Consider the following 18,628-nt stretch of genomic DNA (forward strand, 5'->3'; position numbering starts at 1 on the left):
AACGCCTTAGAGATAGAGCCACAAATAAGGTCCAATGCACTAATAAGGTCATTGTCACAACCCTTGCAGCAGTGATGGTACTGTGACCAGTTCTAAAATCAGACTGAAAATCACTTAAAATATTATAATCATGTAAAAACTGTTTTAACTGTAAATTTACCTGAGACACAAGAATCTTAGCCGGTATTGAAAGTTTGGAAGTCGGACGATAATTGTTCAACTCAGAAGTTGCTCCAGTTTTTAATTAGGGAAGAAGATAAGTAGCTTTCCAAATTTTCGGTCCAAAGTTAGACATAAGACTCAAATTAAAAATATAAGTAATGGGCTAAGCAATAATGTCTGCTGCTAGCTTTAGGAGAGAAGGATCCAAATTGTCTGGACCTACAGACTTTTTGAGGTCAATATTTTCCAGAGCTTTATAAACTTTAGCAACTGAAATAGGTTTAAAATCATACAAATCCAGATTTCCATCACTTCCTGTAGGTACAGAACATGGTACAGATATAACTACATTTGAGCTATCAAACACAGACCCAGCACAGATCAAATGTTTGTTAAACTGATCGATCAGTAAAGCCTTTTACTGCATTTGCATCTGTCTGCAGTGTATTTGACAATCTAATAAACTTTACATAGCCAAATGTACAGCAGGTATTTAAAAAAAATTGCTAGAAAAGTGAAGATGCCTTCAAAAATAATGAAATTAAAAGTTTTCTACATAAAATCTGCTATAAAGTGCAGTTAAAAGTAATAAAATAAAGAAAGTCAATATGTGGCATGACAAGCCTTTGTTTTTAAATATACATCAGTAGTAATATTTACTGAGCATCTTGGAGAATTTGCCGTTCTTCTGCACTCTGAATGTCGTACTTTCTTCTGCTTCTCCATCAGTGTTGTATGCGTACTTGAGAAGGCAACCATGGAAGCGCTTTCACAACATCAGTGATGGCATTATTTGTTAAGAAAAAGTATGCAAATAGTCATGAATATCGTGTGCCATTAAAGGGGTCTTTAGATATGCAACAGTTTGTTATTAATTACATTACGTATTGATGTAATGATCTGATCTTTGTCTCCTTTTCTCTCTTCATAATTCATGCACTTCAAAAAATTGTCTCTGAGGAAGTGGAGATGGAAATCAGTCCATGTGACTATCAAGACGGACTATTTTGCATAAGACGTCCAGCAGATAAAGTGTTTGACGTGTACAATCTTACCTTGCTGAAACCTTGGTCCAGCCACACATATCACATCTTAACAGAGTTTCCAACAGCTATTGGCAGGAGAAAAAGCAACAGCACACTTTTATTTTGACTCATTTAAGTTATCAGTCATTGTTTTCGTAGGTGGATTTACATGTCCAGCATTTTTTTGTTTTGTTTTCAGAGAGACAATAACTAGTTAATGGTTAATAATTAATGAAATAAGCCTACTTCAAGAGCTACCAGATTCCCCCACTGACATCCACACCCCCCTCTAACTGAGCAAACTTCCATTTATTAATTGCTGTCACCTGTAGCTACACAGTGCTCAATTAATGCTAATGTAATTATCAAATTTATTGACTAAGAAGGGAAGTCTTTATGTTTCATTGTCTGGAGGGCTCCACAATCACATTTTTGTGTCTATATTGGCACCAATGGAAATTCAATTCAATTCAATTCACTTTTATTTGCATAGCACTTTAACAACGGACATTGTTGTTTTACAGAAACTTTAGCTTTACAGAAACATATAAACACAGGATAGAGATTTTAAGTGTGTGAATTTATCCCTATTGAGCGAGCCGGTGGTGATGGTGGTGAGGAAAACTCCCTAAGATGATATGAGGAAACCTTGAGAGGAACCAGACTCAGAAGGGAACCCGTCCTCATCTGGGTAACAGCAGATAGTGTGAAAGTAAAATAAAATTCATTATGGTTTTTATATGAAGTCTGTTTTTTGAACTAGTTCACTGTTCACTAAAGGAGACCTGAATGTAAAACTGTATGTGGTAATTCCAGTCCTAAAGCCATCGCAGCAACCATAGACCCAGCAACCACAGTGAGAATGTCCATGTGAAATTGAGGTCCAATTCCATTTCCATGGTACTTTAAGTGGCACCATCCTTAGCAATCTCCAGGCTGCACCGCTTGGAGTCATACTCGGTGGCAGAATGTAGCCTCCAGTTGATGAGAGCACAGCCCCTGATTGGTGTGAAAACAATTCAGTAGCACCCAATGTCCATGGGTGAGATCGAAGCCAGGCATTCAGATTGCAGGGTTCTCCACAGTTGCTGAACGCTAGTATTCCCCATTGCAGGGTCATGTCAAATATTTGTGGGTATTGGCAACCATTGGAGTTTACACCGCACCTGATATTATACAGATTGTTTAATTCTATTTTGCTTTAAGTGAGTGTGACTGAAAATATTATTGGGCCTCCTCACTATGGTGTGCCTTTGGCTTAGAAAAAGAAAACATAGTAACCCTACGCCAAACTGAAATTATCCATTTGTTATCTTTAATTGATTGATTTGCCCTGTGACCACACAGAAATCTATCAAGTAGCTAAACATTTTGCTATACATTAAAGAATGCTTTCAGATTTAAGAAGAATATCAGGTTAAACAAAAAGCCTTATTTGAACCACACATTCATTAGTTTATTAATTTTCAGTAACCACTTTATCCTGGTCTGGACATGGAGGATCCAGAACCTTTGCAAGGAACCATGAATACAAATTAGGGCAAACACCTTGGAGGAGTCTGTCTTAAACCATACAGTTTTACCAATTAAATACCTCATTATAAATTGTCTTTACACATCATAGTAAGGAATAGCTTATTTTGTATACATTTTTGCTTACATCAAGGCTTTATTTTTGGGCTGAATTTTTCCATGTATACTTCCTTTGGGTACAGTTGTTCTAAAATACCATTGTTTTGCAGACAATACACAGCCAGGTATGATCAAAAACCTTTTTGACTATGTCAAAATTTAGTAATTTCTTGTGGTCTCATCTGAACAAAATGATGCCACTAGACCCCTTATGGTCAACACGTAGTGAAACAGGGTCTCACATCATGGTGTATCATGGTGCATGTTGGCAACTTTCTAAAATGTGTAACACCATTTTTCAAAGCAGACAAGAACACTTCCAAACAAGAACACTTAAAAATACAATCTCAACAGAAGAGTCTGGTTTAACTCTCTCTGACTTAACTTTTTGCATACTAGCAAATTGAGCCCCACAACAAAGTGTATCCATTATAGACTTCAGCAATTACTGCTTGTACAATTGTTAAGATGATAGGTGAAGCCAATAAACAGTGTGTACTCACAGTGTGTCCCTCCTACAACCACATCTCAATGTTGTTTTGGGCGGGGGGGCGGGGGGGGGGGGTGACTCAGCATGCTCAGTTGCCCCAGAGTTCACAAGTTTGCTTGCATAGTGAAGGCACGTGTGACCGCAAAATTACCTGATCTCAACAGACCACCATCCACTCATCAGGGGAGCAGTCACAGTATGTTACTCTTAACAGCACTGCAGGAGCCTGAGAAGTCTGACCCAGAAAATGTAGGAGATTAGGCAGTGTCCTGGTTGACCCAGAGGCTGTGTGGTACAAGGCCACTACAAACCGCCATTAAAAAAACATCAATCTGGACGTGATCCTTGGCAAGATAACATAATGACATCTTGCTCCACTCACACCATCTTGTCACTCGTTTCCAACAAGTACAAACCCTGAACCATCCATATCCTTCTTTCGCATCACATAACTCACATAAGTAGGAGTTTCTCTAGAGGTTATGAGGTGGTCACAAGTAGTAAAATACTATTCAAATACTTGATTCTAAAACAAAACGAGGCTGATGACTTTTGTCAAAAGTGCTAGCCACTAAGCCACCATGTCCCTGGCACTTGTACTCATGACCTTATTCTTTCTGTAACTACCCACAGCTTGTAACCATAGGATAGGTTAGGGACATAAATTGACTGCTAAACAGAGAGTGTGTTAGCAGGGCTGAGGTTGAACACAAAAAATACGGCTGCCACCAGAGTCTGCAGGGTTCTACAGAGTGTCACCATTGACCCGATTCATAAATCTCAACCTCTCTTTTTTCATCACTTGTGAATAAGATACATTACTTAAGTTTCTTCACCAGGGGCAAGGTCTCTCCTCTCACCTCACATTGGAGGTGAGCACTTCATATGTGCCAAGTAAACAACTTCATCTGCACATAACATAATAAGGATGTTAGATTTAGACCCACAGCATTCTGTCTTTGTGTCACAGTAAAAAATGCAGCTTCAAATGAGAGACATATTGTTTGTTGACAATTTGAGACTATGGGTGGAGCTACAAGTAACCTGTTCTCCAAAGCTGGTGATGGACTCTGATCATCTCTTCACAGCTGCTAACATCATATAATTAAAAAAAAATAAAAAATCTGAATGTCCCACTCCTCCATCAGAACTGTCTTTACTTCAGCTAAGTTCTCAAGAGTATGAGTCTCTGGGAATTTTATCACTCATAACACAGCTGGAAGCTCATCCTTTTCATTTATAAAAGTGTGAGACTCCTTTAGCTTTCTTCACCTCTTCTTTTGCCTTCTCTTTTTCTTCTTTGCATTTAGCTTCCATCATCCCTTTTAACACTTTTCTGGATGAGAGAAAACCCAGTGAACTCTTAAAATGAATATTGAAAAATTGAAAATATTGAAATATACAGTATTGGGTTGAAAACCACACATCTGTATTTATTTATTTTGAATTAACCTTATGGAAGTTTTTTCAGTGTTCAGAGATTCACATTTTCAAAAAAAAAAAAAAATTATATATATATATATATATATATATATATATATATATATATATATATATATATATATTGGTCTCCACAAATTCAGATTGCACGATTTAGTTTTCAAATATTTAAAAACCTATGTTCATTATAGCATGTCACACCTGATACCTGAGAAACCAGAGTTCCCAGATGCTGCTTTGTGTGCACTAAATGATTATCCCATTTGCAAGCTCCTATCTGTGTGAAGCAGGATTCAGCACTCTTTCCTGCATTAAAACCAAATATAGTTAGAAGCTGTATGAGATATTGGAAATGAGACATCCTTTCAAACACCTCCTGAATATCTGTGTCAAGAAATACAAGCACATCCTTCTGACTAGTCTGGCAAATCATTGGACAGGACATATATTTATATTTATATTTAGTTTTCACTTATTTTCACATGTTGTTGACATATGATCAAATGTTCAAATGTTACACTAGTCACAAATTATAAATCTGGAATCAGAATGTAGCGAGGTCGAGGCCTAGAGTCATTATGTCTATTTGGGGTTGACATTTTTAGAGAAATCCTACACTCCTCCAGTCCAGGTGATGGCGGTAAAGCGCACAATCGCAGCTTCTCCAACCGCTTGGAAATGCCGAAGAAGAGAAAACCCCTACGGTTTTCTCGCCTGAACATTTTTATCCGAGCTAATCATCACATTAAAATATTTCTGACAGAGTTTTGTATTTACCGATAGATGTGATGTAGTTAAAAATAAAAGCACGTTATTGTGTCTATTTCTGAGGATTTAAAACCTCATTCTGCTTTAAAACCCTGAGGTAAGTTAAACTGAGGCTGTGTGGCCGAATCCCAAATAGAGCTCCACTTCACTGTTTAAGTGCACTACATTCAGTATGAAATAATGCCGTGTACACCCTATGTAGTGCACTATTTATCTAATAAGGAGAGATTTGTAGTTCGGCCTTAGCGAGGTGTTTTAGTGGGAGATGTTTATTTGTGTTTAAAGTATTATAAATAATCTTAACTTGTTCCAAGTCACTCTTTACAGCCAGTTTACACTAATCAGGATAAAAGCAATTCCTATACATTTACCACGTTACCAGGCAGCTAAAACACGGACTGATGTTTTCAAATGTTTATTAAAAACATTAACAGAAAATTAATTACTGTTTAAAGGGTTAAAGTCTATAAAATATTCATCTCATGTCCTCTTATTGTTACAGGATAAAATATATTATTATTATTATTATTATTATGATGATGATGATGATGATGATAATGAAGAATAATGTTTGTTTAGAGGTGTTATAATGAGATCAGCAGGAAACAGACCGCGCTCCTCCAGGAAGTCTCGGGCTCCTGATCCTGCTCCTTCACAGGTAAAGCTTAATAATGAGTTGTGTTACAGAAAAAACAATAACATGTTCAGATTAGAAAACCTTATAAACAGATGTATAAACAGTGTTGATGTTTTGTTTGCTGAATAAGTGTTATTGCTGTTTGATCTTTAGCTGTGTGAGGACGTGAAAACGGAGACTTCAGATGGAGGAACATCCGAAGTGTCAGAAGTCTGTGTGAAGAAAGAGGAGACGCTGGAGCTGAACATCTACAACCATGGAGACGATTTCAACACCACACCTGAAGTTATCTCCATTAAAGAGGAAGATCCTGACAATAAAGACTCCCTCTGTAAGACATCAGGCCTCTCAGGAGCTCAGTAACACACTCACTGATTATTCTTATTTTAAATTATTATTATGTAAAAACAAATATTTAAAATCATATGCTATACATGGCTGCACACATTAAAAATGTAAAAATGCACTTTAAAAGCTTTAATTGTGTTCATTGCAGTTTATTAAGAATTATTTTGAGCATTATTTCTTCACATTATTATATTTTCTTTCCCTCCAGACTGTGAGGTTTGTAAATCCTTCTTCTTCAACAAGTGTGAGGTTCACGGACCACCCCTCTTCATCCCTGATACTCCTGTTCCCATGGGAGTCCCTGACCGAGCCAGACAAACTCTTCCTCCTGGACTAGAGATTCGGAAGTCCGGTATTCCTGATGCAGGTCTGGGGGTGTTTAATAAGGGGGAGACTGTTCCAGTAGGTGCACACTTCGGACCCTACCAGGGAGAGCTGGTAGACAGAGAGGAAGCCATGAGCAGTGGATACTCCTGGGTGGTGAGATTTTACACATTTATTATAAATATTACGTATTTTTTAGAAGCAAAATGTCACCATTGGATGAAGGTAATTCCAATTTCCTCATGCCAATGATGTGTGGAGACACTTTAAACACACTTTCAGGTCCATCAAAACTGCTTATAACTTACTGGTACTTGTACAGTTCATGCAAAACAATTTGCATAAATGACCTTCAGGAAACCAAATGTTTGGGTTTAATGTGAGGACTGTTGCCTAAATGATTTCAGGTAAATTAATAATTTTTGTTGTTTGTTTGTCTACAAAACTCTGTAAAAGGCTAAGCTTACAGAGAGCTGAAAATTAAAAAATTAATAAATAAACAATGAGCTTCTTTTATATGGCACCATTAGTTTTGTCCTAATTGAACAGTTAGCCTCTTATTATCATTAATTTAATGTTATTCCTTTATATATTTGGTGAGACAATTATATCTATATTCTAATTATAAATATATGATTTTTCACCATTTCTGAGATGTTTTCAAAGTACTGTAAATATGGTAAATATCTGCCATAAATACGTAGAAATAATACTATTGCGCTGGATAATACTTAATCTTACAATAATAATATAATTTTTTATTTGGGGTACAAATAGTAATATAAAAATAGTAATATATTTCTGACTTAATTCACTTTTATGCATTATATCAATCTGTTACCATGGAAATTGTGGTATAACCAGTACTAGTAATATTACAAAATAAAGTTTTTTTATATATATTTTCTTTAAATAAAAAAAAAATTATGTATATTTATAACACCAGAACCACAACCAGAACCTGCACGCAAACCTGGGGTGTCACGTGCATCGGTACTGTCCAAAGAGCTGATGAAGAAAGGACAAGGAGCTTTTGATTACCGGTCTGCTGAAGGAGTAATCACAGTAAAATGGTTTGATAACAAATTTGTCAACTTCTGAGCAATTTCTGTGGGATCCTATAACTGTCAAACATTGGCGCAAAGAGGTCCACATAAAGATTGCCATCCCATGCCCATCAATTATTCCTGCCTACAATCAGCATATGGGAGGCATTGATCTTTCTGACATGCTGGTACACATGTACAAGACCCCAGCCAAGTCAAGCTGATGGTACTTTCCCCTGTCTGCATACATCCTTGACCTGTGCATCTCAAATTACTGGCTGGTCTACAAGAGGGACTGTGGCCTACTGAACGAGAAACCAGTGTCTCACAGAGGGTTCCACCTGGCAGTTGCCCACCATTTGAAGCGTGTCAACAAGCCAGCATCCAAAGTTGGCCAGCCATCATCCTCCAGTCCACCACAGATGTTGTCTCAGAAGAAACACTACACCCCAAGACCCTCACAACCACAACCAGATGTTCACTACGATAACTGTGGACATCTGCCACTTCCCTGTGATAAGCGGGCGCCAAAGTTTTCCTGTGTTTGAATGCAAACCAGCAATGCTTCGTAGCCTACTACCAGAAATAAACTGGATTTAATGCCAAAACAACATTTGTGCTGATGCATCACTACACACATGAGCAAGTCTGATTTAAAAGTTAGCATTTTTGTTTTATTTTTCTAAATATTTTTGGTATTTATACTTTTACCATGAAGTGACTTCTCACTTCGTTTGGTAGATGCCTAAAAAAAATTTAAAAACTGAAGTCTGTTTTAAAAAAACAACAACCATTGATTGTTGTTATTATTGCCCCAAGGAAATAAAAAATGCAAAGAAAACAATTTTACATTCCTTTTTCTCTTACTGAGAATGTTAAAGGGTTCATTTGCTTTGAAGTCATTCATATGAAACCACTGACTTTCCAAATTTTCATTTGTGTGTAATTAAATAAATATTTGATTTAAACTTGATAGCCTACTCCATATTTAAACTACAGTAACTCAGGGCAGTTGTATGTTTTGAAGCCCATCAATTAATGTTAAATTTACAAACATTTTTACAAATTAAGTGAATTTTCATGAATACCAAATTTCTTGTGCCCAGAATGATAACTGAGGCCTGCTGACCTCTTTATTTAAGACAAATGTTCGATTCTGGATCAGTCGTATATCCAGGACCAGCGCTATACTGAATTAACCAACATTAGCTCACAAACACTTATGGTAAATAAATATTACTTTTGAGAGGCCAGAACCCAAGGGACAGATATTTCTCAGAGAGCTTTGCCGTATCAAAAACACAAAACCTTTGATGAGTAAAAACTTCCTTCACCAAAATTCTGCCGAAAAGCCTTGCTTGCATTTTCCTAAGGTTACTAAATTCATCTTCGAGCTTGTCGGATGTTCTGTGAAACTAAAGATACAGTCTAAAACCTTTAATTCTTAATATAACAATATTGTCATGAGCCATCATTCTCATTCTGTGTACCTCATTTAATTTGAAGGCATATATTGATTTAATGAAGAAAATGTAAATGTGTAATTTTTCTACAGATATGCAGGAGCGGGCAGTGTGAAGAATATGTAGATGCCAAAAGAGAAATGCATGCGAATTGGATGAGGTGAGGAATATGCCAGTTGTTGGGGGTTTTTTTTTATAGTAATTGATTTTGCAGCTCCAAATTTGTTGGAGGAACTTTATCTTCCTCCTGTCACTGATATCTGTCTCATGCTTTCTCTCGTTCTGTAACTCTGGTCTGATTTTAACCTTTTCTGCCACTTTGCCTCATTCTTTTAGGTATGTGAATTGTGCCCGTAATGATGAAGAGCAGAATCTTGTCGCGTTTCAGAATCGAGGAGGGATTCTGTACCGTTGCTGTCGACCCATTAACCCAGGACAGGAGCTCTTGCTGTGGTATGAAGAGGAGTACGCTAAAGAACTCAGTCCTGCATTTGACTACCTCTGGAACAAAAAGTGCTCTATGAAGGGTAAAATCCATCCACACAGACTACAAGTCATTTCCCTTCTATTAAATTATATTTGTATAGAGTAAGAGAACTGACAGACTGTTTGTCCAGATCACGCACTGGCATCCCATTAGGCAGGAAGACTAACATGTACAGCTCGACCATAGCTTTCATGAAGTCATGAACGCCCAAAGATCCGCACCTTTACTCTAGAGAAATGCTTTTTAACAAACTGTGTGAATAAACCAATAGGTTTTAAAGCAAGACTTAAAGATTGAGACTATATCTCAGTCTGAAAACATTAATTGGAAAATCATCATATAGTTGGTGAGCAATGTATGAAAAGGCTCTACCCCCCTGCCTTAGTCTTCTTTATTCTAGGTGCTAATAAATAACCTGCACCTTTTAGTCTTTTATGATCCATTACACCAGCTTTAATCTAAAGCTTTCTCAGGTACTGTAGGGCGAGAACATTCAGTGCTTTTTACGTTATTACTAGTATAATAAATGTATAATTTTACTTTAGGGCAATGCAGTGTGCATAAGGTAGGGGGGATTTTATAACGATTTCTGGTTCTTGTCAGGACTCTGGAACAACTGGAGCTTGTTTATGCACCTACAGGAACAAATAAACATTTTACTGGTCACATACACAGTACGACGTGCAGTGAAATACTTTTTTCTGAGTTTACGTAAACAAGAATTTACTTCTATACAGGTGGGAAAGGAAACATAAAAACAACCAAACAGCAAGGTGTTGCTATAGTCTAAGATGTTATAGAGGTTTTTCTGCAGCATCTAGTGAGTGACATTATATTTCTTAGCTTAACAATGTTTTTGGGATGAAAGCATGTTGTACAATAAAAGAGTCTATTATAACCAGAGGACTAGTTTTAGCCAGTTCCCAGTCTACACTGTCATATGACATTTACCAACCAGAGTGGGTGAAGGCTATCATGTGCTTCCTCTGAGACTTGTGAAGTCGGCCCATTGCATCTCTTGCTATTGCTAGTCCTCTGTGAAGTCTGGATCTTCTCTGTCAAAGTGCTAACTAATCTACATTTCTCACAAGTAAAACTACTACTGGTGATGGAAGAAACATCTTCCACTCAATATATTAAATAAACTCAAAGCTGGATATTCCAAAATACTGTGGAGCATACTTGAATGTCTCGTCACTTCCTGATGAGTACTATAAAGAAAATTGTGTTCTTTTTTTTAACCAGAAATGTTGTTTGAGGTGAAAAAGGAAAGAAAAGTAATGATTTATAACCAATAAATGCATTGTGTCTTTTTGAAATGAGTTTGAGATCAAGAAACACTTGTGGATGAGATGAAGGACAGTTTTTTTTTTTCCTCCTGTACAGTCTGTTGTCATTGGGCCTCATTTGTTAATCATTTTGTAAAGTAGTGTGTAAATGTTTGCATGTTTGTCAACATGAACTGAAAAATTCCACAGGACTACTGGACTTAGTTTTTATAAAAATACCTGATTTACTGAAGGCTGATTTGCTTTATATTCACGTGCATGTTGATGAATGCAAATCACTGATTTTGCATTCGGTGAAGTCCGCAAAGCTCATGGAGCTGAAATGACAAAATAGACACAAATAAGACTGGCAATAAGACAGGGGTGAGAATCATCTCACATTACCTGCAGGTTTGCCTCCTCTGTGTCCACAGCTGATGCTTGACCATGCCCCCACTGCCGCATACCCCCATCTCCCGCCTCAGGCCAGGTAACTTGTCTGGCCTACAGCTGGCAAGAGAGGTGATCCGCCACCACCATCTGCGCTCCCAGTCTGTGGACCACCTTGAATTTGAATGGCTGAAGTGCCAGATACCAATGAGTGATCCACACATTGGCATCCTTCATGCTGTGGAACCATTGGGGCAGAGGGTAAAAGGGTGACCCAGTAGGTAGTGTCAGAGGGTGAGGACCGCCCACTTTATGGCCAGACACCACTTCTCGATCGTGCTGTACTTGGTCTCCCTTACTGAGCATTTCCAGCTGATCTATAGCACGGGGTGCTCCTCCCCTTCCACCACCTGGGACAAAATGGCCCAAAATGTCTGATGCGTAAGTCTGAGAATAAAAGAGAAAAAATAGTCAGGAGTATGCGACAGCTTTTACCTGGCAGAAAGCCCGCTCACATGGCTCTGTCCACTGGACTGGATCTGGTGCTCCCTTTTTAGTGAGGTCAGTCAGCGGGCCAGTAATGTCCAAAAAATTAGGTATAAGCCTCTGATCCTTGTTGGTCTTGGGTCAGGTAGGCTCCAATTGCTGCTGTCTTATCAATTTTACCAGCCCATGGCCCAAGTGGAAGCCTGGACACCGTACTTCCACCCAACCAATTGCACACTTGTTTGTGTTTCTAGGATCTCAGGATAGCCCTCAGATGTTGTAAATGCTGCTGCCAAACATTACAAATAAGCAGTTGCATATGCATTGTGTGGACAGAGGATTCTGTCCACGAGACACTGAAACGTTGCTGTGGCTCCAAACAACACAAATGGATAGGTAACAATTTAGTGTAACCCAAACGGAGTGGAAAAGGCTGTTTTTTCATGAGATATTGGAGTCAAGGGAAGTTGCCAATACCCCTTGGTTAAATCCAGTGTCAGACAGAGTATGTGAGCAGAGTGGGAGTGGAGCGGAGTGATTTTGCCTGGAGCGAGGAGCGGATTTTTTGAAAGTTGGAGCATTGTGGTTTTCTCTCGCTCCAAGAGCACTCCACTACCGCTCCATCACGAGCACAACTCATGTTAACTGCCCATAATGCAACTGCATTATAGCATGAATGAATTCATGTGTTAAGCCTAGTTAAACACCACCTCATCCAGCATTTTTTTTTCTTTTCAAAAGTGAGCTGAACAATAATTTATTTTCTTGGGCTAATATTACTGTTCCAATTAACCACATTGATGTTTTTCTCCTAGTATTGTGTATTTATTTTACACTGAATGCATCTTCTGCACAGAGGTTTGTGATATTTAAAAAAATGTATGAAATTTTACAATGGAGTGGTAATTAGGCACAAATTTTGCCATGGAGTGAACACAGAATGAGGCGTGAGTGAGGCATGAGTGAGGAGGGAGTGGGGAAGGAGCAAGGAGCGGGAAATGTTAAACCCGGAGCGGCGCTGGAGTGGAGTGATTATGAAATGCTTTGAGTGTGGACTGGAAAGTCTTGCCGCTTCACTCCACTCACATACAAATAACAGGGGCTCGAGCCACTAATCCCAATTTTGCACATCATTGTGAACAAATTTACAAATCATGTTTTTTAGCATCTGAATAAACCACTCCACCAGGCCATCTGTTTGTGGATGGTAAACACCACTGCAAATCGATTCAATCCCTAGTAATTCATAAAGCTTGCGTAGTGTCCATGATATAAACATAGTGCCCTGTTCAGTCAGGATCTCTTTTGGGACTCCGACTTGGGAGATAACCCTGAAGAGTGCATCCACAACATTGTGTGCTGAGATGCTGCGCAGAGACATTGCTTCCAAATATCGCGCTGAATAATCCACCACGACTAACTCAAATACCCTCAAATGCACCTTTCTAATGACCCCATGAGATCCATACCAAGTCTTGCAATGGTGCTTTTGGGGTGGCTGGCAGATTCACCAGCTAACATTCACAGCCTGCTGCACACCACCTGCGACTATCGTTGTGAATGCCTGGCCAATTGAAATGGGCCATGAGAAGGTTTAGTGTATTATCCGGGCTCAAGTGCCCTGAGTTAGGATTATCATGAGACGCTTTGAACAGAAGTCCCCTACGACTCTTTGGTACCAACAACTTGGTCGTCTCTTTCTTAGACCGAGTGTCCTGCTTCACTCCATATCCTTAATAATAGAAAAGTACGGGTGAGGATGCAAAACATTAGGCTGGCTTTGCTGTCCATCAATTACTCTCACTTGGTCACTCTCACTCACACTGAAGTGTACTTCAGGGTCTCCTCATACGACTGCTCCAAGGGGAATCCCTTCCAAGGGTGGAGGGGCCGAACCCTCCCCACAAACCGTGTCTCCCTGACATGGAGCTGACATCAACTTCCCTAGCCGACGCTACACACACACCACACCGTGCCTCGCTATTGCAGGACCCACCCACAAACATTTCCTTTACTAATGCCTGAAATCCTGTCCAGTTTGTCCCAAGAATTAGTGGATGGGTGAGGCAAGGACTAACCATTTTTTGCCCCAGAATTCAATAATGAATGGCACCAAAGGATACTGGTGAACATCCTCGTGAACAGACCTCACCTTCCCAATGCCCTACGTTGAATCAGGCTTTAATGGACAGTGGTCTGGTTAAACCCCGAGTCCATCAAGGCCTGATTTGTACCGGCTCTTGGCCTGCTCCTGCGCAAGGGTTCTGCCAAGCGGTATCATATTTGCTCTCTCTTGCCGATTGATTGCCGACTGAAACACAAAGAGACACAAATAAGTAGGCTGGTGGTAATAAGACAGGTGAAAATCATCACTTGTTACCTGCAGGTTTGACCCACCTCCTCTCCCCCCACAGCTGATACAGTGGTCTACACACCCCTGCTGCCACAACCCGGGATTCACAAAATCCCACAAAATGTAATTTCATTAAATTTGTGTATAATTCAAATTAATGAGCGATGTAAACTTGACTGCGTAAATCATATATAAAATCCATATGTAATAATACAACATTTCTTATATAAATGCTACTACAAACCATTTGCAAATAAATCTATTAATATCCAGCTTGATAAATAAGGCCCATTGTTGTATCTTTCGGAACCTTGAATGCTGGGGCTCAGTTCTCCTTATGAGTAAATGCTGTTACTCCTGGCAAGCTGTAATTAGTCTAACCTTTCCATTGCCTAAGCTTGACATTAGCTCAAACAGAAGCCAACCACACACCCTTGGTTGCTTAAACCCATGGGGCTATGGTTACTGCTGCCCATAGCAGAGCTATTCCCAGATCCAAAAATGTTCCAGATCAAGATTGTTCTCTTTCGTTGGTTTCTTGAGTTACAGATTATTAAGACTTCATTCATGTAGAATCTCGAATGTTTTTACTTAACCTCAAACACTCCTTTACATTGGACTAGTGTTGTTACATTTTATATTCTTGTTGCATTTCATGTTCACTTTCTGATATGTTTGTCCTTTCACTTCTCCAGAAGTAAACAACACTCTGTTGGAAGTCTTTTCCTGCTCAACGTGTCCTCTTACCTATGCATCTCAAATTTACTTAGACAAACACATCCAGAGATGCCACTACGAAGAGTATACAAGACCGCAAGAATCAGGAGAGATAAAACAGGAGATTGAGATTCCATCCAAAGGCTCCAGTAGTCAGTCAACATCATCTGATTCTCTGAGTTCTGATACTTCTCACAATGATGTACAGAAGGAAATTCACCACTGCTCAGACTGTGGAAAGAGTTTTGGTCATCATAATGCCCTTAAAACACACCAGTGCAGTCACAGAGGAGAGAAGCCGTATCACTGCTTACAGTGTGGAAAGAGTTTCTATCAGTGGAGCAATTTCCAGCGACACCAGCACATTCACACAGGAGAGAAACTATATCAGTGCTTACAGTGTGGAAAGAGTTTTTCTCATCAGAGTGCTTTCCAACGACACCTGTACATTCACACAGGAGAGAAGCCGTATCACTGCTCACATTGTGGTAAGAAATTTACTCAACAGAGTCATCTCCAAAGACACCAGCATATTCATACAGGAGAGAAGCCGTATCACTGCTCACAGTGTGGAAAGAGTTTTAATCAGCAGGGTGATCTCCAGCGACACCAGCGCATTCACACAGGAGATAAACCATATCAGTGCTCACGATGTGAGAAGAGTTTTAATCGACAGGATCGTCTTCAACAACACCAGAGCATTCACACAGGAGAGAAGCCATATCACTGCCCACAGTGTGGGAAGAGTTTTAATCGACAGGATCGTCTCCAAAGACATCAGCATGTTCACACAGGAGAGAAACCATATCACCGTTCACAAGGTGGACAGACATTCACTCTACAGCAGCACCAGACCATTCACCCAGGAGGGAAGCCTTATCATTGCTCACAGTGTGAGAAGAGTTTTACTAACCAGAGTAATCTCCGAAAACACCAGCGTCTTCACACAGGAGAGAAGCCATATCTTTGCTCACAGTGTGGGAAGAGCTTTACTACTCCGTGTAATCTCCAAAAGCATCAGCACATTCACACAGGAGAGAAGCCATATCAGTGCTCACAGTGTAAGAAGAGTTTTAATCGACAGAGTAATCTCCAACAACACCAACGCCTTCACACCGGAGAGAAACCATATCACTGCTCACAATGTGGCAAGAGTTTTGCAGCCAAGGGTAATCTCCAAACACATCAGCGCAATCATACAGGAGAGAAGCCTTATCACTGTTCACTGTGTGGGAAATGTTTTACTTATCAGAGTCATCTCCAAATACACCAGCGCTTTCACACAGGAGAGAAGCCATATCACTGCTCACAGTGTGGGAAGAGTTTCCATCAGCAGAGTACGCTCCAAGTCCACCAGCGCATTCACACAGGAGAGAAGCCGTATCACTGCTCTCAGTGTGGAAAGAGTTTTAATCGACAGAACCATCTTCAAATACACCAGCGCATTCACACAGGAGAGAAGCCTTATCTTTGCTCACAGTGCGGAAAGACGTTTACTTATTCAGTTACATTTAAGACCCACAAGTGCACTAACTCGGAGACATTGCATGATTTAAAGCTGTCAAATTAAACATGTTTATCATTACTGTTTTGGCTGAAAATTATATCTATTTTGAACTGTGTTTTTCATTTTATTTATCTTGACTTTCTGTGGAAACTTTAATCTTATAGCAATGTTTAAAATAAGATTATTAGTGTTTTCTTTTAGCCTTATGTAGTTGTGACAAATTATCAACACACAAGTCATGAATTAACTAAAACACTATTGTACTATTAGTACTGCAGCATTACACTGAAACAGAGCCAGTGCGATATCAGCAAGTTTCAGTACCAACATTTCAGTCCATCAGAGGTCTTTTTGGCCATGGTTTACTTCCTCTACCCATAAGTCAACTGTAACTGTTTCTCAAATATTGGTAGAAAGGCTGTTGGATTTTATTGATTCATACAACAGAACATCTGACTAAAAAGTCATCATAATAACTTAAAGGTTATAATTGCATAAATTCTTTTGAGGGGGCTTCATCCAGCGAGGTAGGTATCCTTGGTGAACATCTCAGTCCGATGGGGAACTGCTCCTTAGTGTACGCATTTCGTAACATACCATCCTGGTCCTGCTTGGTCGAACACCAAGAGAGATGCATAGCATGTAGCTTTAGCTTGGGGGCTGAATGCAGCATGGTCCATTGGAATCATTAGCCACTGGTCCATGAGGGCATGTACTCCGGCCCTTTGAGTGCCAAAAGCACCATAGTGCAGCAGGTTCCAGTCTGCTAGTGTTAAACACTGATGTAAATCTTTCCTGGATAATTAAAATGCTTCACCAGAAGTAAGATGCTTGAAGAATCAGGAGACCAAGAGCCAAGGTATAGTCAAAGAGATGGTTTATTATGCACGAAAGACACCCTGGCCACTGCAGCGTTTCATAGTCTTAATCTTAGTCTAAACATAAGTTGGACACAGTTGGCTTTTATGTTGCTTGTACCTGCAAGCAACATACCCAAGGCTAGTTAGGGAAAACATAAGAGAAAAACAATCAAGGACAGAAACCCAAAAACCTCATGAGACCATGAGTAAGCAAAAATCCCACTGAACTGGTCTTAAATGATTGAATCATTATCATGGAAAATAAGGAAAAATATTTCAGAGTTACCACAGCAGCTGCTCTAAGGAGACTGGAGGAGATGCAGTTAGAAGCACAAGGCTAATGGAGGCATGCGCACATCCCTGTTCTGTCATTCAGAGCGAGTCACTGAATAACACACTAAGCTATTTCTGACACAACGAAGTTGAAGCTAACAAGCCAGTCTCTTCCAAATTTGGAGGAAAGAAAAACTGTAGCTTTGACCGTACACAAGGTGAGTTAGATAAAAGTAAATAAGTGACATGGTGTGAAGTTATTTGTATAACGTACTACATCACGCTCTAGAGGATATCCAGGTGTTAGACACCATCCTTGGTGGTTAGAAGGGGTGAAATGGAACCTCTATTTTAGCAATCAAAAAATCCTAGCCATTGAGTCTTTGGTATCCTTATATACAGTTTGTTAACATAGAGATCTAGGTTAATTCCTCAGGTCTTCCAGATACACCGATCGGCCATAACTTTAAAACCATCTGCCTAATACTGTGTAGGTCCCCCTTGTTCTGCCAAAACAGCTCTGACCCGTGGAGGCATGGACTCCACAAGACCTCTGAAGGTGTGCTGTGGTATCTGGCACAAAGACGTTAGCAGCAGATCCTTTAAGTGCTGTAAGTTGTGAGGTGGGGCCTCAATGCATAGGACTTGTTTGACCAGCGCATCCAACAGACGCTTGATCAGATTGAGATCTGGGGAATTTGGAGGCCGAGTCAACATCTTGAACTCTGTCATGATCCTCAATCCATTCCTGAACCACTTTTGCAGTGTGTCAGAGCGCATTATCCTGCTGAAAGAGGCCACTGATATTAGGGAATACCGTTACCATGAAGGAGTGTACTTGGTCTGCAGCAGTGTTTAGGTAGGTGGTACGTGTCAAAGTAAAATCCACATGAATGCCAGGACCCAAGGTTTCCCAGCAGAACATTGCCCAGATCATCACACTGTCTCTGCC

General features: G+C 39.6%; 1 protein-coding gene across 2 annotated transcripts; it reads left to right on the plus strand.

The window, feature by feature from the left end:
* The first annotated feature begins 5,445 nt into the window (after positions 1 to 5,445).
* Positions 5,446 to 17,833, plus strand: LOC128609295 (zinc finger protein 345-like). 2 transcript variants are annotated; one of them, XM_053627819.1, is made up of 7 exons: positions 5,446 to 5,614; positions 6,097 to 6,175; positions 6,317 to 6,485; positions 6,711 to 6,982; positions 9,428 to 9,495; positions 9,672 to 9,862; positions 15,015 to 17,833. In XM_053627819.1, exons 2-7 carry the CDS (start codon positions 6,107 to 6,109, stop codon positions 16,604 to 16,606), a joined length of 2,361 nt encoding a protein of 786 aa, XP_053483794.1. In that variant the 5' UTR covers positions 5,446 to 5,614; positions 6,097 to 6,106; the 3' UTR covers positions 16,607 to 17,833. The 2 variants fall into 2 exon arrangements, with proteins under 2 accessions (XP_053483794.1, XP_053483793.1); XM_053627818.1 differs by having other exon boundaries at positions 6,099 to 6,175; positions 6,308 to 6,485.
* Positions 17,834 to 18,628: the final 795 nt, after the last annotated feature.

This window comes from Ictalurus furcatus, chromosome 6 (assembly GCF_023375685.1).
Source record: "Ictalurus furcatus strain D&B chromosome 6, Billie_1.0, whole genome shotgun sequence".
Lineage (NCBI taxonomy): Eukaryota > Metazoa > Chordata > Actinopteri > Siluriformes > Ictaluridae > Ictalurus > Ictalurus furcatus.